The following is a 26274-nucleotide window of genomic DNA, read 5'->3' as shown; positions in this document are numbered from 1 at the left end:
GTCTTTATTTGCACACGATTATTTCCCTTTTTAAAATTCATTTTACATAACCCTGTTTGTTTTAAAAAAGGATATCAGTTGATATCGTTATACATAATTAGCTGCATAGTGCCATGTTATAGCTCCCCGTCAGGAGGTCTGATCCACCTCAGATGGCATTTTCAGTATGGTGGTCACCAGTGATGGCCTCAGGGGCTCCTATCACCAAATTGCTGATGTCAGTCAGGCTTTGTCCAATACTTTCTACAGTGTATGCATACCTCAAGTACTGCTTGCTTCAACTGCTAGGATTACGAAGAGATAAATAGTCCAAAGTCCTCTTCATATTTGCAACAATTTCAGGGTGACCTACTCAGTTAACTGTCTGACTTGCTTGTGCACAGATGTCTCTCACAGATGGACGTTTTCTTCAGTTTACCACTCAGGCTATCAAGGGGTTGTGGAGTGGAGAAAAGTAGCTAGCTGGAAAAATTCAGAGTCAAGTGTGAAAGCACCTCACCAAGGTAAATTAAAGAAATTTTAGGAGTTATGTGCCAGTGTGAATATGACTCAAGTTTATCTATATTGGTAGGTAAAATTGATGGAATTTTAAAAAAAATTCACTGTAAGATAATGACTGTTATGATAAAATTATGACTATTTGTGCAGACCTATTGTCATTTACAGTCTTTCCAAAGATATTAAGCTGCAGTTTCTCTATGTTCTCTATGGAACTCTCTCAAAGTAGCACGGCCTTTGAAGAGCGTGAAGGAAAGGGAGTTAAAGTTGAAGTTGTGTCATTTTTGAAAGCAGGACATAGGCTTTTACATTCTGGCTCATTGGGTGTTTGATGTGCCGTTCTCGAGGTTGGAGCTTTATATGCTTCTCCAGGGTAATTCCTCTGCTATCTGAACACTTTATGTGGTTTGTACGCTTCTTTTGATGCTGTGCCAAGGTGTTCAGTATCGTCATTATCAGGGACCACCTCCTGGCTGCTGCTGGGCTGGTAGTGAATCTCTAGTTGCTTAGTAACGAAGTCTTTTGGACTCCATCTTTGCTATTGTTGATGTTGTCAAGGTTTGAGAAGTAGCTGGTGATGGAGCTCTGACTGAGAGGTACTCAGTATCTCCAGGCCCCTTAAATAAGCTAGTCCCTGAGATAAATGTGGGGAGGGGGATTTTTTTTTTTTTTTATTCATGGGAGTGATCCAAGCCAGAGGAAGTGAGGTGAGAGGTGAGCTGAAGGAGAGAATTAGGTAAGAAGAAGAGGAGGGAGGACTTAGCGTTATTCGATTCCCCCTCCAGGCAGAATCAGGATACCAGTTACACCCCCTCCCACACACCATGCTAGCCCACTATCCCTGAATGTGCGGCCTATTTCTCCTGTCAAGGTGGTGTCCTAGATTCAAAGTTCTGTCGGATGAGTAAAACAGTACGGGAGAGCGATTAGATCAAGAAGGATGTGGAGGATGGGGGTGTCACTTGGGTCTTAAAAGCAGGCTGAATATTTCTTTTTACTGGCATGTTGATGCTGTTTTTATTTTAGTGGCTTTGTACCAAGATAGAGTGAAAGCTGCTTGTAAAAATAGCCGATCTGAGAGCAATCCTAAACAGGATTTTTATATTTTTCCAGTTTGACCCTGGAGCTCACACTTACTCTAACATTTTTCAGTTATCTTGGGAATAATCACATGTGCCCGCAATGCACATGCCCCGTCTTGCTTGTGCATATATGCATGCTCCTGTTTGTTTTATTAATTAAGAGTAGAGGTGTTCAGCTGGAGCGGAATTCACCCGTGCATATTTTGACTTCTTAGTGCAAATTAAATTAGCAAGCATGAAGCTCAGAGAGACAGCTGGTGATCGCTGCATGTAGCTGAAGGCGTGGAGAGCACATGGTGCTTAACAACAGCCCGATTAGCTCCTGTGAAACACTGCACTTGTCAAATGTTCATTCAACAGACTTTCAAGTATTTTTGAAGTGCTCCATATCTCAAGGCAATGGTATTATAACTTGTGTAACTGGAGGCCCAGTGCAGCAAAATGTCGTTAAATTGCTCCGTGCCTTTGTTGCACTGATTCCTTTAGTGTCCCGCCTGTGAAGCTCTTGTGTGAACATAATGGAATCAGTGCACTTGCTGCGACAGACGGGGCGTGGAAGTGTTGTCAGGCACCAGTTTCATAAAGATGCAAACGTCATCAGTGCACCACCAACCCAGCCTTTCTTAATCTTGTTTTGTGCAATTTCAAATTAGATCACCCTGGCACTCACATCACAAACACTCAGCATGCTAATAATAAAAGCTCATAATGCACATTTTTAGTCTTCGGCAGTGTTTCTCTCAACATGTTAAAATCCAATTATCACCCCTCTGCATGTTCCTGTCACTCTTATCTGTCCTAGCCCCTCTGAAGACTCACACAGGATTTATTAAATATTTAAGCGCTCCTCTTTTAGGGGAGATAATATATTGGAAACCCTGCAGCATCAACATGAAGCTGTTTAATAATTCATGTGTATAGCCTGCTGAACACACAACATGGACTGTAGCACTTCAGCTTTGTGGGATTCTGACCTTTTTGAGAGTGCACCCATGCAATAAATCTTTTAACCAAAAGTTAAGTTCTCACAGCCAAGGGTGATCCAGACTGTAATGAAGGTTAATATTCAAGATAAGAAGATGTTTAGGGTTGCATATGATACCAGTAGCAGTATGCTGGTCTACATCTCATGACTTGCATTGTTTTAACATCATCAAAACTCTTTAAAAGCTCACAAAGACTTCATACTAACCCAGCCATACAAGTCAAGCTCACCATCAGTATGTAGTTGTTTATGATAGCTCATGTTGTGTATAGCTGTGTTTTATGTCCTAGCTCCTGGCTAGGTGTCACGTTATTATATTTTTTTTGTTATTTATTTAACCTTCATTTACCCAGCTTAGTTCCATTGAGATCAGAGATCTTTTTTTCAAGGGAGACCTGACTAAGATCTGATTTTGGACTAACTCAAAAGCATGCTGAAAACTTGCAAAAACTTGTGCAAGCGTAGGTGCAAAGCAATAGATAACTGCATTATCGGCATAACAATGAAAAAACGCATTTGGAGTATTTTGCCCAAAGCAATTTTTATACATAGTAAATGAGGATGGTCCCAAAACCAAACCTTGAGAGAAGCTTTAAGATGGCCCAATAAGATACTGTGATGTACAGTGTCAAAGGGCTTAGAGAAGGGGGCGCTGGTTTAGCTCAGTTAGTAGAGCAGGCTATAGTCAAGTCCTCAACACACTAGCTGCTAGATCGATTCCCACATAAAGTTTTTGATTATTTGGGTTTGTTTGCATTAATTTATCATGTAAAAACTGATTTTTTAAAGAGATTTTGTTGGTATAGTATTGGTCAGAACCCATTTTCTATAAAATCTGATTTACAAAATACACTTTTAGGACTTCATCTAAAAAGTTGGCTGTAACCTATACTGGTGAAATCAGCATACCAGAATATACTAGAATACAGTGTTGAAACATGTGCTGTCATGGCAAGGAGTGCAATCACCTTTATCACACATTGCATAAGACCTGACTATTGAAAATTTGCAAGCAGCTGCTTCATTGCTCATACCGTGCAGGGTTGTTTCAACTTTTGATCATCTTTTCTTCTTCATTATTATCTTGCCTCTACAAAAACCTGGGATATACTTGTAAGTAAAAAAAAACCCTACTGAAGTGCTGGTTTAATTAAAAAGAGTCTTTTATTAAAGATAAATGGCTCGCTTAGGTGAGCAGTGCAGTTTGCTTACTCTGTGTCTGTAAATTTCTTAACAGCTCCCACAGGCTGAAAGTTTAACCACCATACGGTAGCAGAACTAGAACTACCCACAAACCAATAAAACTATCCACATTCTAAGTAGTAGTAGTTCATAGTATATGCTTCTGTAAGTATTATAGAGCCAACCCCATGCAATACATTGAAAATGAATTGAATTAAAGTATTAGCTCCACTCAACAGTAAATGCACTTCCAGGAATCATGGTCTGTATTTTATCATGGTCCTTCTGTCTGTGCTGAAGACTGAAGCTATTTATGTTGCTCTGTGGCTGAACTTGACCTCTGGCCTCATTAAGAAATTGGAAAGAGAGGATGAATTTCTTCCTCCTGGATCAATAAACCATTAAGCACTGTAAATGAACCTGCTGGTTGGCCTTCACTCTTAAAAATCACACCTTAAATGGTAGACAGAAATAAAACTCTGACACCCGGCTTAGCTCTGATCCAGCTGGAGAAACCTTGTTGTCCACCATGTAGCCATCCCATTTAATAAAATCAAATTTATTCAGTGGGTCTGAAGCAGTCTCTTTGGTCTGATTGAAGATTAGTTAATAATTCAGAGTTGTTGGAAGCGTTGTGAGGGGATGGTGTTCTCAGCTGGTTGCCTTCACAGCTGCATGGGGCCTGCCAGTGACAGATGGCTCAGCCCATGTGGAGAATTTGGTGCCAGTATAGCAGAATAGAGTGTTGGGCACTGATTGTGTGAGTCTCTGTCTCATTCTCTCTCTCTCTGCATGCTCGTCTTGTTCATAGTCTCTGTCAGTTTCATTGTCTCATCTCAATGTTTCATTGTCTCATTTCAGTGTTTAATGACCATTTTTAACAAGTCATGCTAAAGATGGAAAGTCAAGGAAGTACTGTCACAATGCTAGGCCGCTGTTTAACTACTTTTGGCCAGGTTTGTAAACGAACACTGGGAATCTGACAAGACAAAATATAATAATGTAACTGCTTAATGATCAGCCATTATGGATAACACAAATTTTGAGGCACACAGGCCCACTGAAAGTGAACAACAAATTTGAAAAGTAATCTTTCAGTAGCTGTTTCACAACGGCTAATTTTAACAATCAACAGAGTTGTTAGCTCACTGACATAAGCCTTAACTAATACTGTAGGCTAGCTATCATAACTGTTGGTTTACATTATCACTGACCACCCAACAATACAATTTGTGATGTAATAGTAAGTAGCTAACTGCCATTTATAACTAGAAATTGATGCTTTCACATAACATGACTAATAATAACAAGAAAGTAGCATAATGCTAATTTTATCTGATATCTAATGAAATCTAATGGATATGTTGCTTTCGACATAGAAGTGGTTTAGTCTTTCTTTAGGTTCAATACCCATTTTTCTATCCTTTCTATCCTCCAAAAATAAGTGGAAAGCTGACTAGCATAAGCATTAACTGGCATTACTGTTAGCTTGCTAAAATAGCTGTTGCTTTAAAGTATTGCTAACCATCCAACATCCCCATCTGCAATGCAACAGTAAGTAGCTAGCCAACATTACTTAGAGGGAATTTTACTTCTTTTCTTTTATTTCACAGGGCTTTTAAAAGGATAATGATAGCTAGAAATTTGTATAAGGCTAATGTTTGCTGTTGTTGAACAAAAAGTTAGGGGTTATCAAATTTTGTTTAGGTGTTTCAATGTCCCTTTGAGTTTTTCATTTCACATGAGATATAATAGATTATCACATTTGTATCTTTGAAGTGGCTAGATGTTCCTTTGAGTTTCGACACCCATTGTTCTTTCCATTAATAGCATTACTGTTAAGTAGCTCAAATAACTGTTGGTTTACAGCATCATTAATATTATCATCACTATCTACGATGCAGTGGTTAGTAGCTAGCCAACTACTTACTAGCCAGTTACTTATAGCATGGAAAGCATTATAAAAGAGTTGATAGAAGCTAAAGAAGTGTTGTTATGTTAATGGTAAATGTCTAATGAAAAGTTATGGATTATCAAATTTTATTTTTGTGGTTCAATGTCCCTTGAGTTTTGATACTCATTATCATATCTGCCGCCAATTAGTGACAAGCTGGCTAACATCAGTGTTAACTAGCATTACTGTTCGCTAGCTAAAACATCTGTTTAAACAATTGTTTACCATTTTAACAATTTTAAACACAAGGGTTATTAGCTAGGTGTTATTGCAGTGAGGAATTCACATCTTTGCTGACATTTCACATGACAGTATCAAGCTACAGAGATATAGGCCTAATCGTAAAGTTAGATTTAGACTGATGAAATGCCATTAAGTATCACATTTGTCACTTTGACACATATGTGGTTTTAATCCCTTTAGTTGCTGATTAATTGGAAAATAATGGAAAGCTGCATAAATTTAAAGTAGCTTTACTGTTAGCCAACTTAAATCGTGGTACATTATTGTCAACCAATCCAACATTACCATCTGTAATGTAAAAGTTAGTAGCTAGCTACCATTACCTGTAGGTAATAATGACATCACATTTATTGTACGGTTGACTTTATCACAGTGACTTTGCTGCTAAAAGATTGATTTAAAATTCTGCAGATTTGTATCATGTTTAATTTACGAGACCTTTATTTTTATAACCAGACCATATAACTTATATCCACAGCCCCCCCCAATAGTGGTCAGCTTGAGTGCAGCTTGGAGCCACTTCTTAGAAACCACATAAACAGCAAGATATTGATGCCATTCTGTGCAGTCTATCAGGGCTCAGTTGATTCTGGGTCTGTGGTCTGTTCAGCATTTTTATTTTCTAGAATCAATATAGTTTCTCAGCAGTGACAACAAGCCTTAGTTAGAATCAGGGCTGCATTTTAGATTCAGGTGGGAGCATAGTGTGGAGTGTGAGGAGCCTTATCATATTCAAAATAAACCATCATATCACATATTAATTCTCTCAGGAGAATTTTTCTGTCTTACTCCATCCTTCCTTCCCATAAAAATATTGCAGCTCTGTCAACTTGCATGAAAAATTTTTCACATAAAATATTCTCTGTGATCATTATATCACTCATATGTTGTGTAATATCAGACTTTATATTCACAGCGCTGTCTGCACTGCTGACAGTGCCAACTCTCATGCACTCCGTGCTAAGTTTTGTAAACAGTAGGCTAAACCAATGCATAGAAGACTTACTTGAAAGCTAATTTAGTCAAATTTTAAACCTTAAAGCTTATACTTACAGAACTGTCACACTTTTTAGTGAAACCCCTCCTAAAATCTTAATTGCAAGTCAAATAAGCTTCAGATTTAACTTCTAAAGTTTTGGTCTTACATGTTTTTTCTTGATAATTTGCAATAGCACCATCCATAATTATTTTAAGATTACAGTACTCCTAAATATTTTAAACTCTTTGAATTGACAGCATATTTTACAACTGATTTCTACAGATAATATTCCACTATCAAGTCACCATAGTGCATTTTTGACCAGCCATGTTTTGTCTTCATGTTAAACAGAGCTGCCAGAGAACTGGACGGACACGAAGGAGACACTGCTGGAGGGGATGGTCTTTAACCTGAAGTATCTGGGCATGACTCTGGTGGGTCAGCCCAAAGGAGAAGACATGGCCTCTGCTGCCATTCGCAGAATTGTTGCCACGGTGAGTCACATTTCCCATTCTGACTCACATAACCTTAAAATGAAAGTTATTTTAACTCTGACATCTTACGTTCTCTGCTTTGACAAATTTAGCATAACTTATTTGAATGGTTACATTTTGGTATTAGCAACATTGTGTGTATTTAGATATGCAAGGCAAGCATCTTTGTTACAGCAGAAAATTCCAAGACACTGTGACTTAAATTACAGCACTGCATTATAATTTGATTCAGATCTGATTCACCTTATATTGTTTGACCAGGAAAATATTTGTGAGGGAAGCAATTAATGATAAAATTGTTCTGCCATATGTGAAGTATATCTTCTTATACGTATTTACACTGAGACTTCAGGTACACCACTGACTGTGAAAAGAAGCCTGAATTTTAATATGCTAAAACCTTTGTGACTGTAGGCCAAAAGTATGGCTAAGAAATTAAACTAAACTCTGAGCTTCAAAGTTTAAAAAATCATTTACTTTAAAAGAAGTTTTGTTTACTTCAAACTTTCCGTAAGTCTCCTAGAATGAACATAAGTTAAGGTCATACTTTTATCAAGGTCATTTGGCAAAATGGAAACCCAGCTGTTAAGTCCAGGGTTATCAATGGAAGGACATGTTCAACAGTCAAAGCAGTGATATGAAGTGTACTTAAAAGGACAGTTTGATGTTTTAAAGTGGGGTTGCATGGGGCACTTGTCAATAGTAGCTGCAAAAAAAATGCAGATCAGCATGGGCCCTTTAAGGGGAGATCACGAAGGACGAGCTAGGTATTGCATTGCTGCAGATGGGAACATTTGCGGCAATTTTTTTGTCTTCTGCACTAAAACAAAGCTGTGTTTCCACCAAATGGTCTGGTTCAATTTGGTTCAGTGCATTATGCAACTCTTTGTGTTAACACCGTCAATCTACACATCCCCACAGGATGTAGCCAGACTCACTGCAGTCCACTGACTGTTTGAAAGAATCATCAGTTCCCAACACATAATATTTGTGCTGACCACTGAACAGCCTTTCTTCCTCATTTTGCTGTGAAGATGGTATGTAATGAAAGGTGATGTAACAAATTAACCTGTAGAATACTAGTTAGATTTAAATGACATCTGACTTCAAGAAGACAGCAGAAGATAGGGTATGGATTTGCTGTCTTTGTAAACTGTCTTGAGATAACTTGACTGCAACATTGTGGTAAGTGTTACATAGCACTGCACACCAAAACAGTCCTACAAAGAAACAGTTTCTTCACCTAGGCTGTCCATTTGGAAATTAAAAGTCTGGCTTTTATTACTGAGCTGAGCCAAATTATTCTGAAATTTAAAAACAGAATTCCCATGGTGTCCCACCTGTAGTAATATATAGCCTAGCTTCTGTGTCAGCACCGACTGGTATCTGTAAAAAGGGCCTCAATGAGCAGCACTTCCTATGACTAGAGCACTTACAATTTATATGTACCGTATACCACCTCACTTCAAAAATACTAATCTGTCCCTTGAAAGACCCTGTAAAGTGAAATCCAAAATTTGTGTCTTAAAACTCTAGATATGTTGGAATACGGTTGCTGTAAACATGTGAAAACACTGATACCTACATGTGACTGAATTTTGGTTATAGACCATTAGAAAGTTTTTCACCTCTTTCCTGCCTGTGTTTAATTTGGGCAGGGCAAATATGTGGGCTGGTGATGTCACCAGCAGTTTATCTTAGTACAGTCTGCTGATGTCACTGCCTTTATTGAAAGTTAAGTCAGTTAAATACTGTCTTTTTGTTCGTTTTGAGGTAAATTTGCCAAATCCATTAGCCACAGTGGCCTATGGATCAATAAAAGTATCATAACAGAGATTTGATCCAGGAAACAGACTTTGTCTCTTCTCCTACAAAGGTCAACATAAGGTCAACTTACTTACCTACTTACTCCTCTTCATCCCCTATGGGACATAAGCCTTCAGTGAGCTTTCTCCATTGTATTCTGTCCTTTGCAGCATGTTGCACCTCTCCTCATGACAGGTTCATCTGTTCCAGGTCCCTTTGACACAGTTCTGCGCCAAGGGTTTTTAGGCCTCCCAGGATTTCTTTTGCCTGGTGGTGTTCATCTTCAGGCAACTTTTGAGATCTGGTTCTGCTCCATTCTCAGCACATGCCCAATTCATCTCAACCATCTGAATGTAATCTCCTTAATAATGCTCACTTGTTCTCTTGTAGAGTTGCTTGTTGGAGATTTTGTTTGGCCAAAAGATCTGGCACGTATGTCTGAAGCATCCATTGTGAAAAACTTCCAGTCTCCTCATGTCTGTTTTCACAACTCTCCAGCTCTCTAACCATACGAGAGGACAGCCTTCACATTGCTGTTATATATGAGTACCTTTGTTTTAAGGCCATATTTTTTTGGACCTCCAGATGGGACCGAGTAGGGAAAAGGCACACCTTGCCTTTCCCAGCCTTGAACTGGACATAAGGTCAAGGGGCAGGTTAGTAGTGTGAGTGTTTTTCTCCATTCAGATGGTAGCATTTTTAAATCTGAGAGGAATTTATTTCCCACTCTCTTCTGAGTGGGCGTGACTTCAGCTTATTCAACAGGCACACCCACACCATCCTAGAGCAGATTTTACTGCCTCATTTTTTACGATTTTAAAGTTTAATTTCATAAACTTAGAGATGTTTTATTTGGCCAAAATTTGACCTGGTGGTTCATAACACAGTGAACTGTCATACAACAAACCTAATTACAGATTTATTTTCACTATACAGGATCTTTAAGTTTACTAAACTGAGCTGAGCACAACTTACTACATGGAGTCCTGTTGGCTTTTTCAATACAGTCTTGAGAATTGTATATCAGTTTCTGCCCATCAGGTTTTTACGATGAAACACCACAATAATCTGCAGGTTTTTTATGCTTAAATTCCTAAACACTTACGCACCTTTTAAGTGAGTAATGCCAAGGGTAACAAATTCGTATCTATTGGGTTTTCTGTTTAAAGAAAAGCATGGCACAGACAGATAATCAGCCTCCTGCTTCTTCTTTACAGACTGAACCAAACCTAATGGCAGGATTAAGATTCACTTGATTTTCTACAAGACTAAAAACACTTTGTTGTCTCTGTCTGTTCCCTTGGAAACCAATCAACCTGAATGGGATTACTGAATACATTTGTGACTTTTTCCATTTCGTACATGCTTCAGCCAGGAATGATAAGACAAGACCGGAGGGACCTGACGTATAGAGAGGCTGAACTTGGCGTATCTCAAGCTGACAGATTGCTTTTTGCCTTGTGGCACGACACGAGTAACATGACAGAAGAAAATGTGATTGTTAGCACTTCCTACATGAATGAGCTGCCAGCGTCAGCCACAGCACACTCTCCCTTTCTTATTATAATGCCACTTTCCCTCATAGTAAGAGCAGTGCAGAGTGTGCTCCTCTCCTGGGTGTTTACACGGCTACAGGAAGCCCTGGCACTGCTCCTGTTGTCCTTCAGAAGCCCTAGTTTCTATTTAAACATGGATTCAACTCCTTTTCATCCTCAGTCTCTTCATTCTTAGCCTTAATTTCACCTCCTGTCCAATAACAGTGATGATGCAGGGTGAATGTAGAAGTAAATGATTAAATCTTTGCTTTTTTTGCCCCTCCTTTGCTCTTGCCTCCACTTTCCCTCCACTGATTCCTCACTTGATATCATCTGGGTGTGAAACTAAACTGCTCTCATTTGCTAGCTAATTGCACAGTAAGGAGGTCATTGTCATTGTCAACAGGCACGCTCACAGACAGCAAGCTCAGCACTATGGTTATATTTTCTGAAACTCCAGATGGAGCGGAGCGGCAGGGGGAGTGAATGGCTGCCAGCCCGACCTCGAGGACTCATTCTGGGCTCCACATTGCAGCTTTTCTCCCCACTCTGTTCTGTCACCTTTTATAGATTCGCCACATTTCTGGGACAACTTGAGCAAGCTGCTTAGTTCTCCTCAGCAACTGTCACATTAGAGGGTTGTTGGTGTTTAATCAGATCTGAGTTCATCTTCTGTATGTCAGAGTGGCAGAAAACATCTGCCTACACATGTGCCAAGATTTTCTCTGATTTTGGTTTTTGTGTGTTTGTGTATGTTTTCTCTCATATTTCCTGTCCACAGGCCAGAGCCAGTGCTAAAAAGTTTCGTAAAGTGACTCTGACGGTTTCGCCAAAAGGGATCATCATCACAGACTCAGAGACGACAGACCTCATAGAAAATGTCTCCATATACAGGTAACTAAGCGGTGTTTGATTTAGTCTCTTTTTTTTTTTTTTTTTACAGGAACCATGCACAGTGGCTGTGCTGATAGACATAAACACTCTTGTAGAGTGCATAGTCATACCCTGATTCCAATGAACGCAACCATTCTAGCTGTATGACCCCATGTTCTTCAGAGCCATTCTCCTTATTTCTCCATTTGTCCTTCTATCTTTATGCTGTTCAACATGTTCCTTGCCTGACTGAAGCTTCTCAGAATTTATCTGATTAATTAAGCACTGTTTGTTGTACTGCATTAGTTCCCAACCTTGGGTCCAAACCCCCAAAGGGGAACCAAAAATCTAACAGCAGAGCAGAGCAGGCTTGATCTACTATGAGCTGGTCAAAGTAAGATTCGCATGTATTAATTAAAACCATGACATAATCAGTGGATAGTTTACATGTAGAAATGGGTACGAGCAGGCGAAATCCATTGGGACGTTAAAATACGAATGTTCAGTTTGTAGCAGAAAAAAGATTCCAATCAAAGGTAAAGACCCTAATGGAAACAATATTCACTGAAAATGATAAACTGTATTTATGACCATTTTTGTTTTTAACAAGAAAGAAAAACAGACATTAACCACCACAATAATGACAGCTTAAGCCATACAAAACAAACTGAGACACATGTCCATGTCATTCAAAACAAAAAAAATCTATTATGAATCGATTGATATTATCTATTAACCTAATGAAGGTCAAAGGTACAGGTCATAAATCCCAAGCTGTACACAGTTGAGTGAAGCACAGGGCAAAGGCCAGCAAGCAACAAACAATGCAGTCATTTTTTAAAGCTATAGGCAGGACATCAAGTAATCAATCCATTTTTAAAACAAGGAGGAGGAGCTGATTTCTACTCTTTTGGTGGAAACTTTCTTCATTACAATACCAATCCTCAGGGATTATAGTCAGAGGCGGTTTTACCATTAGGCAAAGGTAGGCAATTGCCTGGGGCCTTGTCCATAAGGGGGGCCTCAAGAATTTGCCTACGTTTGTTTATCTACAATTATAGCTCACTAATCTTTTTGCCACTCCCTAGGTCAAAGAAAATTATTAATAATTTAAGATTTAGAGCAGGGAGGAACATCATAAAAAAGACAGAGCGCACAGCAGTGCAACTGCAGCATCACCTCAGCTCTGCAAACATACGGTCTAAAAAGAGAGGCTGATACGAACTGCTTTTTTAAGACCAGATGAGAAGGATTTATTTTGTCCGATATATTGATTTTTTTCTTTTAAGATGAAGAATTTAACCACAGCTGGACTCTGCTCTCTCATAGAGTCTTGTCCTGTCCACACCTCTGACTAGTTTCTTGCATATAGGCCTTAACCAATGTCAGAACCAGGGGTTTTTGCCTTGTAAAACCAAACTACTGGGATTAAAACAGCTGTGTTCAGGATAACAAATCGTCCTCTGCGTAATTGTCCCTCAACCACAAACACGGACATCGTATCTCGCTTTGGTGAGTGACTCGGTTCAATCTCCCAACTGATTTAGTCCCTCATTCCTTTTTCCATCTCCGCAATATCGCCCGTCTCCGCCCCTCCCTCTCACAACCCACTGCTGAAATCCTCATCCATGCATTCATCACCTCCAGACTCGATTACTGCAATAGCCTCCTGTATGGTCTCCCCTCCACCCATCTCCAAAAACTGCAGTATATCCAGAATTCTGCCGCCCACCTCCTCACATGCACCCACTCCAGAGACCACATCACCCCCATTCTCAAACAACTCCACTGGCTCCCCATACCATACCGCATCCAATATAACATCCTCCTCATCACCTACAAGTCCCTCCATAACCTGGCCCCTCCCTATCTCACCGATCTCCTTCAGCAGCACTGCCCCACCCGCCACCTCAGATCAGCCAACACCAACCTCCTCACTCCCACCACCAGGACAAAGCACCGGACCTTGGGGGACCGAGCCTTTGCTGCAGCCACCCCCACCTTATGGAACTCACTCCCACAAAACATCAGGAACTCGGACTCAATACAAAACTTCAAATCACTACTCAAAACTCACCTGTTCAAACTTGCATTTTCTTGAGCCCCTTTGTTCCTTTGTTTTGTTTTGTTTGTGAAGCGTCTTTGAGTGTCCAAAAAAGCACTATATAAGTGTGATGTATTGTTATTATTATTATTATTATAAGAAATCTGTTATGCCAAAGTAATATCTAATTAATTTTACATACATATGATGTAATTTTATGTCAGCAAGAAGTGAAATTGTGTTCTTAATCACTTAAGTTTAAACGGGACATCGTTTATAAATCCTGTGGTGTATTTAACTCCAGCTCTCATTAAATGGTAGAAATTCCTCTCATAACAGTAAATACAATTCTTTATAACTGAAAATTCAATCAGGAGAGACAAAAGAAGCGTGATCATTCGTTTATTTTACAAAGAAAAATTTTATAATATTTAATGATGAATCAAAAGTCTTTGGCGTAAGACTCCGTAGTGAACCCCGTCGGTCTAGAAAAAGGGGTACAGCCCGTCAGATCAGATAGGATACCCCGGAGTCTTGACACTGGTGGTGGTGAGTGATTAGGAGAGGGATCCGATACTTCTGAGGAGCTGAACTGACTTGAAGTTGAGAGTATTCTGAAGCAGTTGACGAGTGAGGTGGTGACAGGGGTGGCGGAGGGATGCAGCGTTCAGCTGAGACGAATGACTGCAGAGGGAGGAGAACAGGTTTAAAAGAGGACAGCGACGTGGTGATTGGACACACGGGAATTGTTTTCTGAGTCTGATTGGACAATAGATCGAGTAAGTAGACACCCTTAACAGCTGATCACCAGGTGAGAGTAACAAAGGCATAATGAGTGAAGGGGAAAAGTCTTCCTGCTTGAAATTTTGCTGAGCTCCATTTTAATCCTAATCTGGACACAGGCTGTCCTATTTCATGAGAAGTTGGCATGTTTAGTCTTGGTGCAGCCCTAAAATGCATCCAAAATTATGCACGGAGATGCCCCAGTTCATCACACGTGCAGGGATGTCTGGGGGATTCAGATAGAACGGACATGAAGAAGGACTACTCTAGGGGCTCAGACATGTGCTAAAAAGTCAATATTTCACCCAGCAGATGAGGGTTTGTTGCACTATAAGCAGTAATAGTGCAGCAGTGCGATAAATCTCTGCAGGATCCTCCTCCTCAGAGGAAGAGGGAAAGAGACATTTTAAATCTAGTTACTGTTGGGAGACGGGGCTAAGGGTCTTAGAAGTCAGGGCATGATGTAAAAGAACAACGCAACACAACAAGAGGCTATGTGACAGCTTGTGCCTTTATATAATTGCTGGATGTTAAGGAACATATTCACAGAATCAACAGGAGAGTAGGAAGATAAAACAAACTCACAAACAGAAAATAGTATGAAGCAGCTTCATTACATGAAGGCCACACTGGGAGCTTATAGTCACCTGAGGTGGACAGAGTACAAGACTGTTGAGAAGTAGAAGAAGTAAAGTTACTTCGTTTAAGTTACATAACACTCATGTAGGGCCAAAACCTCATATCTCCATTTGTTTTTCATTAATCAGTGCTGTTGGACACCTTTTACATCTGTCAGTGGGGTTTAACAAATTCTACAACTATTAAAAGTGTCAAAAACATGCTATGACCAGTCAGTGTTGGGTAATTTGAAAAATATAGCATTTTTTTCATTCCTTCAGAAAAAGTAAAAGCAAAATGTAATTGATTTAAAAACCACTCAAAGCAGTATGAGTGCTGAATAGTTTTTAAAGGTGTTGTTCCGTAAGATATAATCTTAATGGGCAAGAACGGTGAGAGAATATAATCTCAAAACTGGTTATTTAAGTAAAGTCAAAGATTCATAATAACATAAACTCAAAATCTGTTTCTGAATGAAACATTGAATCCTCTTCTTGCTATGTGGTTCTGACTGTTGTGTGAATGAAGCTAAATTACTGGCCAGTTTGATGTCACTGAGAGAAAACATCAACCTCCTTATTTTGACCTGTAATTTTTCTTTTTGACTCAGTAAAGGATGCTTTTTAAAATGTAATGAAGTGAAATACTTTAATTAAAATTTACTTAAATAAAACTAAAATGACTGATTTTATAAACAACTCAAAAACATACAAAAGCACAGAAAGCTACTTAACTTCTGTAGCATGAGTAAATGTAAGTAGTTACTTTCCACCCCTGTTGGTCACCTGATAAAGACATCATTAACCCCTGCTTGGGGTTGAATTTTCCTGAATATTTCCTGCAGCTACACATCAGGTGACTCTGACTTCACACAGAAATTACATTTGGGGAACCAGGCAGGAAAACGTCTTTGTAAAGACAGGATAAAAAATATATACATTTTCATTCACACATGCAGGTCACTTTTAAAACTAGGGGGAAATTTTCAAATTTGCACATGTATGAAAGCACAAATGGACTGACAAAGTGAGTTCATTTTTGGATGACTGTTAATACTATAGTTGCTTTTAACATCAGCATGTAAGCATTGCCACATTGGCTTTTCACAATGCTGTTCAGAGAAATGGCAGATTGATGAGTGCTTCAACTCAGTAACTCAGTTAAAGATTTGTAGTGTATACATTTCAATTTAATTGAAATGTCTTGTTAGGTAACAATCTCAAGCCATCTTTCTGTTCAATTAAAAGCTCATTTTAAAAGCCAACAGTTTTTCTGTGTCACAGCGAGAGTCCTAGTGACCTCATTTAATGAGGAGTACTACTGGCTTCATGCTGATAATTAAAAATGTCACGCAGAACAGTAGGAATTCCTGTCACTTTTTATGGTAATAGAGTTTCCAGAACTTTATCTAAATGGTTAAACAACATGACACTAATCACAACCAGTTAACATGGGTTTTTTGAATGTATTGTTCATGAACCACATCAATCTAATATCCTTACTTTTACCAGCTATGCTTAGAGATGCAAATGCTCCTATAAACTGAGTCCTTAAAACAAAGAATGTTCTTGATAAGATTCATGATATCCTCTATCTAGGTCAGTCTCCCCTTTGTCTATTGCTTTGGCTCTTTTTGCACATTAAAACCAAACAGCTTTCTCCGCTGAGCTGAGTGAGTCTCACGTTGATCAATTCACTGGGCGACTAATAATGCTGGGACAAGAAGGGCTCGCTGAGGAGGTCTGTTACTGTCTCTCTGCATCAATGAAAGCTGACCCCCTTCAGTGACACGCTCGGCCTCTCCCAACCAAATCAGTGAAGTGTGTTGACTGCGATACGTTTGGCTGCTTTCCCCTCTCTGGAAAACATCCTGTAAGATAGACGGGGCCTCTTGTCATCGAAGATTACAGCGTAAATATCATGACTGGACTGTGATTACCAAACAGGCTGTGATATAGACAGGGATACATCATTTGAGTGTGTGTGTTGGTTTCCACCTTATCAGTGCTAACAGACCACAGGCGAGGAGGAATCAGCCTCCTCTTTGATCTCCCTCTCCTCCCCTCCTCTTCTTCCCCGTTCTCTCTCCCTGTCTATAAATGAATCTTTCTTTTCAGCTCATATTAACATAAACAGAGCTCTGAACGGAGGGATACCCACATCTAATTGGCCACTTTGAAACTCGTGCCGTCTACGCTCCAGAGTACTGATAGTGGAGAGATTGAGGGGCCACATGCAGAGCTTGGGTTGACTGAGAATTGATTTTTTTTCCCCCCCTTTATGAGCCCCCACCCCCACCTCCTTGCAGCCCCTCTCCCCTTTTGCCCCTCCTTTCTTGTGTCTTATTTTAGTTGCACATAATCCATTTATTGGCCAAGAAAGCAAGTGGAGTGTGAAAGACTGTAGAGAGTAGAAGAATGGATCAAATCAGACTGTTTATTGTGCATAACAAATAAGAAGGGAAGCACAAGTTTGTTCATGTATGTTTGCACATACTGCTTGTCCATGCACGGCTGGACATATGAGTGTTTAAGTATGCACATCACACTCTGAATGTGTATGTAAATGTGTGTTTTTGTGGAGTTAATTGTGAATTCATAGTTAGTGGAGGTTGGGCTGTTTCCCTCAGGGGGAAGCTTAGCAGGGATAAAAACAGTCAGGGAGATACTGTGCATCGCATTGGAAATGGGATCCTCCCAGGCATGACCCGACATCCACACATATCCACGCACACACATATATACCCACACTGAAACTTTGAATTATCATCATCTGTTATTTGCATGAAAGTTTTCACACTTTTACAACTTGATATAAAATTCAGCAGCCTTTATGGCCACTTAGCTCCAGATAGAATATTTTATAGCACATCTTTTTCACAGTATCAGACATTGAAATGGTTTTATCATGAGCATTATCTTCCAGAAAGAGGAGGTCTTCTTGAGGCACTGCTGTAGGTCGAACTGCTGGCAGGGAAAAGGCCCAAGGCTACAACTGGATGTTTGACGATAAAGTTTTTAGTAGGAATTTTCTCTACCAAATAGGGTTTGGAAATAGTTTTGCTGATTATATACAGATTCCATCAAGATAAACATGCAGAAGAGTATTTGGGGATATATAATGCACCCCTGATGGAGTGATTAGGGATTGGCAATTAGCAGGCTAAACAATTAGACGCCTGGTCCCTCTCTAGTCAGCACCAGACTTACAAGCCAACTGATGTGAGTCTTATTATTTTTAACCATCTCAGACTCACAATCCTTTTTAAATGCTCGGTATAACGGTAACACAGTCACTTGTCACTAGTAGACACTGTAGCCTCATTTAATGGCTAATGCAGTACTGCTATAATAATCTATAACATAGATGTATCAGTCATGAACTGATAGCATCTTGTAGGAAATGTGCACTTTTAGCCTTTTTTTTAAATCTATAAAATGTGGATATTCTATTCCTATAAAATCATGCTAGGCACATTAATGTGAACTTTAACCAGCAAAGAAGCTCAAGGGCCAGCAGTGCTAGCACTGCTAACATTGGCCACATTCTACAAACCAGCTTCTCACCGTTTACTGGCTGCTGTCAATATATATTTGTATAGCACCAATTCATAACAGAATAACACTTTAAAAAAGGGTAGGTCTAGACTATACTCTGTTGTGGCCCAATATAATGAACCAGTGTTAATCATTAAGATTATAATAAAGACTATAAACTATCATAATAAAGACCAGCATTAATCACCATTAACTTGGCACTGGCAGTATTTAGCCCCCTCTTAGTAGCAAACAAAACCTTCCCTTTATGGGGAGGAATGTCGAGCCGACCAGACTCATCTTGGGATGGAGACAAGCAGGAAGAGGACAGGGACTAGAGAAACAACAAAACTACAAATGAACGACAAACTTAAGGCAGTTGTAGGCCTAAACTTATCCAACATTTTGAAGGAAATTGCTACAACTTTATCGATGATGGTATTTATATGTGAAAAAGTAGCAGAAGCAGCTTTGATTGGTAGAAAACAGATGTGATAGAAAACAGAACAATGCAGTGTTAGCATTAGAACTATTACCAATACAAATAGAAATGAAGTAGTATTCCTCTCAGATTCAACTGAACTGTTCTTCTGATAGTAGTATAAGTAAGGATATTAAAATATATCCATTAGAAAACAAAAAATAACGATCTTAATTAAGTCATCCTCTTTAGTGCACAATTCTACATCAAGTTAAACTCAAAATGTTTGTTGAGTTACATAATATGAAACTATTGGCTATTTCATAGAGTGTGTATTTGTTCCCTTATTTGTTTGAAAAGATTGTAATATCTTACATCAGAAAAAATATTTATAAGTCAAAGGTGCAAAGGCATTTGTTGTTCATTTCAACAAAATTTTTAAAATATGTCCTCAGACTGTGTCCAGTGAAACATTATTTCAAATAAGGATGTTTCAAGTTGAATAATTTCACATTCAATCACTGAAACCTATTATTGTGTTAAGTCTAGAGTTAGATAAACACACTTTGTAAACCAACTTCATACTGCAAAGCTAGTACCATGAGAGAGGGGAGAGTGGCATAGAGAAAGCCGCTGTTGAAGGAAACTCATTTAATTTCAACTAGAGTTTGCCATGTGGGAGACTCCATGGTCAAGTAGAAGAGAGTTCTTTGGTCTGATGAGATGAAAATGGGGCTTTTTGGCCATCAAACAAGATGTTTTCTTTGGCAGACATCAAACACTGCACATCAACCCAAACACACCATCCCTACTGTGAAGCACAGCGCTGGCCGCATCATGTTGTAGGGATACTTCTCAGCAGCTGGCCCTGGAAAGCTTGTAATGGTAGAGGGTAAAATGAAAAGAGAAAAATAAAGGAAAATCCTCGAGTGCAATCTTATTTAGTCTTCAAGAAAACTACAGCTTGATTTATTTTCTAGGAGGTCAGTGACTTGAAGGATACAGCGAAAGCTACACAGAAATGAACAACAAGGTGAAGGTTCTGGGGTGGACACTGGGCTGGACTTGAAAAGGGCTGTTCAAGCTGATTCCCGTGCAACCTGACAGAGCCTGAGCAGATTTGCAAAGAAGAATGGAGTAAAATTACAGTGTTCAGATGTGCAAGCTGGATTGAGATATTTTCATACAGACTCAGTGCTGTGATTGCAGCCAAAGATGCATCTACTAAAGCCTGACATGAAGGGGGTGAATATTTATGCAGTCACGTATTTGAATGTTTTAAAACTAGAATGACCATGACTGATGTATAAAATCAATTAAAGGGTAAAACATCCAAGGGGATAAACATTTTTCATAGGCTTAAGACCCTAGGTTTCATATTTTCATGTGTTGCTAGGTTGATAGAAAGTTAGTTTCAGATAGCATTTCCAACATGGCAACCACCATCTGTGGGCTTCACAGTGTGCTTCAGAAATCAGTGGGGGATGGCACTGAGACTATATGCTTTACACAGTTAATGCCTCATGCACTGACATGAAGGTGGTATTATGACATCTTTTACAACAAGTAAAACATGTATGACTGAAATGCCAGCCTTACTTTTCTTTAATAGAAGAGAAAGATATTTTTGAAAACTTTTGTGTTGTAGCTCTGAATTTAGATTCAGTATCTTGTGTGAAACAAAAAATATGTTAGAATAGTTGTCTAATCATACACAGAATTTCCACTTGGTGTATCAATAGACAACAGCTTGTCTGTTTTTTAGTATCAAGTATTCATGAACAAAGCTGACATAAAATGATGCAACAATGCTGACTTATTCCAACAGTTTTTATCCTAAACAATGAAATATGCAGTGATAGTTGCATCTCCTGAGGAGCAGCACATTGTGAGGTGTTGGGTGTCCATCTGGACTGGTGTTACTGATTCATATTCTGACAGGAGCACTCAGAGTCAGACCAGCATATCAATCAGAAAAAAAACACACAGGGCTTAGAAATAACAGACAGTCCACCTGCTAATGATGCTAGCCTAGATATGTGCCAGTCAATTCTTGAACAGTGCATTTTTACATTTATGCCAACATAGAGACGCTTTCTTTTTTAATTTTCAGAATGCTTTGATGTTGCTTTTACGTCATTGCACTTCTGTTGCATGAAAAAGTTAAACAAAGGTAGTTCATTGTTAAACAATATACCTGCTTTATTCAGTGAACACACATGCTTTGAAGTGTGAAGTTCTGTTGAGGCTTTGTACTGTAAATATTTAAATATTTCCATTGATATTCCCTCACCGGCACACAAACAGCGGTGCTCGACACTGTGAGGAGATCAAAGGCTGGAGTCCACAGAGCCTCTTTGGAGATATGATGCAGACTGACAGCTCAGCTTCTGTTGTTTAAGCTTTGAGAAAATGCCGCCACGCTGTCAATTATTTTTTTTCTGTTTTTGTTTCTAGCTCAAGGATTTTTCTGTGAACGTGATCCATTGTGTGGCTTGTGGTTATTGTTTTTGTAACAATTGTGCTATAATGAGTCAAATCTGCATAGACAAAGATTATCAGGAGTTCTTTCTTTGTATACATAGACACAGAGTTTATTTGGCTCTTATGTAGACATTGAAGAACAAGCTCTTAAGTCTGTCATAAAGATGAGATCTTAAATGTGCATTCACTCCAGTGAAATGTATTTCATCAAATTTTGTCACATTGATGCCATAGAATCAGTCTACAACACTGTCATTTGTCTAATTTTTTTTACATTAGTGAACATAGTGTCCATTAACAACAGCGGATAACTCATTTTTCTCATTGTAGCTGTTGTTTTTTAAACAAACTCTGCGTTAAAAATTTCTGCAAGAATTTTCTCCCTACAGGCGTTTAATGTGCACTGACCTATTTGCCTATTTCTCTTCTGCCAGGAGCTAAATATTCTGTGGACAATGGAAAGCATGTTATTGAAAAGCATGACTAAAACTATGGCTTTCTCAGATCTTAGCTTTTATCTTTATCTTTTATTTTTCTATCTATATATGTTGATATATATATTCAGTGCTTAACAAATTTATTAGACCACCTGTCATAGTATTTGTCTCAGAGACCATCGAGCATCATGAAGTGCTCCACGTTTTACCATTTTGAACAGGAATGAGGGATTTCAAACTGAATTCACCCAAATTTGAGCCGGCTCACTAGGCTTCTCTGAGAAGTCAGAAATGAATCAGGCAAAACATTCAACCACTAAAATTATTTTTTCTGTTCAGGAATGCAAGTAAATAACTATCATTTCACATATTAATCAAGAAATAATAATGTGCTTCACTATTTTTTCAGGTTTTTTTTGTAAATCAGTAAATTTGCAAATTCATGGATAACAATAATAATTATATTTTAGCATTAAAAATATCAAAATATCATTTTGGTTAAAGAGCTTCTATATATTGGTGTATTAACCATTGCAGAAACATAAAAAAATGATTTTGTTAATTACCAATGCTGTTAATTTAGGGCAGCTGTGGCGTAAACCTTACTTTGGTTGGGGTTAGGGTTAGGGTGGTCTAATAAATTTGTTAAGCACAGTACATATATATATATATATATATATATATATATATATATATATATATTACACACACACACACTATATATGGAGGAGTTTTGTCATCACGTGATGCGCAAATGTGAGCGTGCCTAAATAGTGAATCCTTTTATGAGTTTGTTCATTTGACAAAATAGCCCTATAATAAATAAGAGCTGTCCACCACTTTTTAGCACCCTCAATTACAAGCGGTGATGCTGCTGCTGGAAACAGACACACACTCTAAAGGCATTTATTAGAAGCATGCACAAATAACAAAAAAAAATTTCATAATGATTTTTAAGGCAATACCATTCCTTTTTTAGGTATTTTATTACTGCCCAATCCTAATACATTTGGTTTAGAGACACATAAGGCTTCATAGATCTGCAGTTGCGCCTTCTGACATTTGCAGCTAATTTCATTTTAAACAGGCAAACATTTTGACACGTTTTTACTTTCATTCTTGTTAGAAAGTGAACATGTATAACTTTAAAATCAAGATTTAATGGTAAAATAAATTTTTAGCAGTTTTGCATTGGTTGTACCTGACAGTGAAAGCGATCCCACTGAACCATGACAGAAAATAAATGATTTTACCTGAAAAGGATCTACAAGTTTCATTTGGTCATGAATGTCAGCTGGAATCAAATGATGAATGAATGTATGATGAATTATGCAACAGTATGTTTTTATCAGTTAATTTCAAAATAAAACACCCATGATTATGGTTGTGCCACCATGACATTTTAGAAATTGCAAATTCCAGGACAAAAGTTTTTGGATGATCTTACTTATTTAATACTGAAAAATTCTAATAACATTTGTTTATTTTCAATTCTCACAAGAAAAATGTCATTTTTAACACCGTCAGTAATCTGTTCATTTTTTCAGACCCTTGTGCCACCTGACATTTTAGGGTTTGAGATTCCAAAGTATGAAATTAATCATGTTATTCAAATATACATGTAGTTAAAATGTACTTAAACAAATTAGGTTTCATAGAACAATTACAACATTGATATATTGAACTGACTAATTTTTTATTTAAGAAAATAACAGAGTTTGACACAAACATGTGCATGTCATTGACTTATATTTAAAGTCATCTGCAACTTGTATCATCACAAATTAGATTTTTTTTCCCTTTTTATCTCAGAACAAATTATTTATTTTATGTTTAGGTTCTTGGGCTTGGAGTCATTAGGGCCAAGGCTAGAGTCCTGCAGGGGTGATCCTTCCCTAGGAAATTCTTAACAAAATAAAGCTCTACTTTGATGCTTTCTTATTCTGACAACTTAAGACGTCTTTAAAGTATGCTTTCATGTTACAATTTTTATTAATTTTTTCATAGAAAAAGGGCAAATATGTTTCTTTTCCAACTTAATCATGAGTTATGTAAAAATGAATAAATCTGTTGCAGTACACCCCACAGTATTAATTAATGCAGTCTTTTATACATCACTATGAATTCATTACTATTTCTGATATTAATCTGATAGAAGTTTGACAGTAATACTGCTGCCAGTGAGACTGTAAGCACCACTGGGCAGTATATAATGTATTAATTATCATAATATTTAATGCACAAACAAAATCAGTTAGTGCACAGGCGGTGCTGAAAGATGCAGATCTTTGGAGACTCAATAAACATTAACAGAAATGAGTCAATTTCAGGTTGCAAAGAATATAATAAGAAGAAAGCGTCTCAGCAAGATGATAACTAAGATTATATTGGTTACATCACACTTGTTTTTCAAAACTTAAATAGGCCAACTCTTTCGACTTTTTCTCTGCTCATTTTCCTACAATTAAGGTCCAAATATAAGTTACAACGTGGAGGGAAGAGGGGGGAAATGCAGAGCTGGGTGTCAGGGGCATTACAATGTGGGTCACACATCAGCGGTGCAAGCCAGCGATGCATCTGAGAGGAAAATGTGAAGGCCTGTATTTTTATGCATGCTTTTTTGTTGAGTAAACTGGTGCATTATTGGTGCTCATCTTTGAAGTGGGGCTGCAGATGAGTGAGTGCCAGCTGCAGATGTTTTTTTGTATACAGTGCAGAAGAGTGCTGTAATGACAGACTATTTACGCACTACAGTGACAGCAGCCTTGTGGTGTCTTCAATCACTTATGATGATGTGGAATAAGTATCTGAGCAGAATCAATACCAGGCGATTAAGAGAAAAGCAGCAGCTTCAGTTGGTAGCAGGATTTCACACCAGGTTAAATGAGAGTGAAATACCCCATCTTGTCCTTGTCCTGCTCATATTAAAGGCTGTGTGTTTGATTAGAGTGACAAAGGTCAAGCGCGTCACTCCCTGTGGCTCATTTACACTTCTGTTTAAAGCCACAAACATGGTGTGCTCTGCTGCTCCAGGTAACAGCCTCAGATCAATACGACTTCAAACTGCCTGAATATAATCCAGCAAAACAAATCCATTGGATTTGCGTCTGTTGCTTCAGTGAGCCCATCAGGCCTTTTTTTGGCAGTGGACTTTGCCTAGATTGGTTTTAGATAACCATTGAAAATAACAGGATGTGGATTGCAGACTTTTGGATGTCTTCAAACTAGAAATAAGATCCAGGTGAGATTCAGTGTGACTGCTGGGAATGAGGTCTGAAGTACTTTGAAGTCACAGTGAAGATCGATTTGTGACTCAGGTTTTTCCATTTCTCACCGACACAAGAGGTTCTGAGATTTCAATAGAGGCAGCAATATGCTACGTGACTGTAAGGACATTTATATCAGACATCTCATTTCCAGCAGTTTAACATGAATCTCTGGTACTGTTGGTGTAAAGAGATAAAAGTGACAAAACTGAGGGGAAAAACTGTATTCTTTATGTAAACTTCATTTTATTGAGATGTAACCCTTCAGTTTCAAAAACTGGAGCCGATATGGAAGTGAAAAAAGCATTGTTCTTCCACCAAGACAAGCTTTCAGTGTGGTTCCTCGCTCTTTTTTGATAAATGTGCAATTCTACTTAAACTGCTGCTATAGCTGCATCCACGCTAATCTCTTCACCAACAGCCATTGTTTACCAGCTTGCAGTTCAATTAAACCACACCTGTAGCTACTACCTCATTCTCCTACAGTAGAGCTGATTACATTCTCAGATCAGGAACAAATGCTTCTGATTAAAACTTTGCAAGATAGATCTGCCAAATGACAGACAGGAAATCTGGCCAATCCATGAGCTTTGCAAGGTTATCCTCTTGTGACTGGATGCAAAATCAAGGATTTTCCATTAAAAGGACAACTTTTAAAACAGACAGAAACATGTTCATTGCCAAGTACAACAAACCAGATTTGACTTTAGTAGCTCAGTTTTCTTTGGTGAAAACTGTACCATTATATACGGTATTGTGCAGAACTTTGAGGTTGATATAAAGCATAGATGTGGAAAGAAAACTGCCTGAGGGCACCATGGGGCAGGAAGTGGGATTGACACAATCCCTGTCATGCCCTGATGTCCTTGCATATAACCAGAGGCATGGGAAAATCTATTTAAAGTTAGCAAAGTCCACACCTTAAGGGGACCAGACTGGGAGCATGTTTTGCTGCTTGCGTGTGCCAGGCATGTCTGCTCCTGCTGTTGTGGCTTTCACACAGGGTGCGAGTTTTCTGCCTGTCAGCCAAATCTCCCAGCTCCCAAACTTGACT

General features: G+C 38.6%; 1 protein-coding gene across 4 annotated transcripts in view; it reads left to right on the top strand.

Annotated features, from left to right (window-relative positions):
• The window catches only part of si:dkey-71h2.2 (low density lipoprotein receptor adapter protein 1), a 91964-nt gene that overhangs the window by 29681 nt on the left and 36009 nt on the right, over nucleotides 1-26274 (top strand). For all 4 annotated transcript variants that reach the window (XM_041805991.1, XM_041805990.1, XM_041805992.1 and 1 more), the window contains exons 2-3: nucleotides 7275-7417; nucleotides 11540-11652. In XM_041805991.1, coding sequence (XP_041661925.1) covers nucleotides 7275-7417; nucleotides 11540-11652 — 256 coding nt within the window. The remainder of the gene's footprint in view (nucleotides 1-7274; nucleotides 7418-11539; nucleotides 11653-26274) is intronic.

This window comes from Cheilinus undulatus, linkage group 14, assembly GCF_018320785.1.
Source record: "Cheilinus undulatus linkage group 14, ASM1832078v1, whole genome shotgun sequence".
NCBI lineage: Eukaryota > Metazoa > Chordata > Actinopteri > Labriformes > Labridae > Cheilinus > Cheilinus undulatus.
This window is presented reverse-complemented; position numbering and strand designations above follow the sequence as displayed.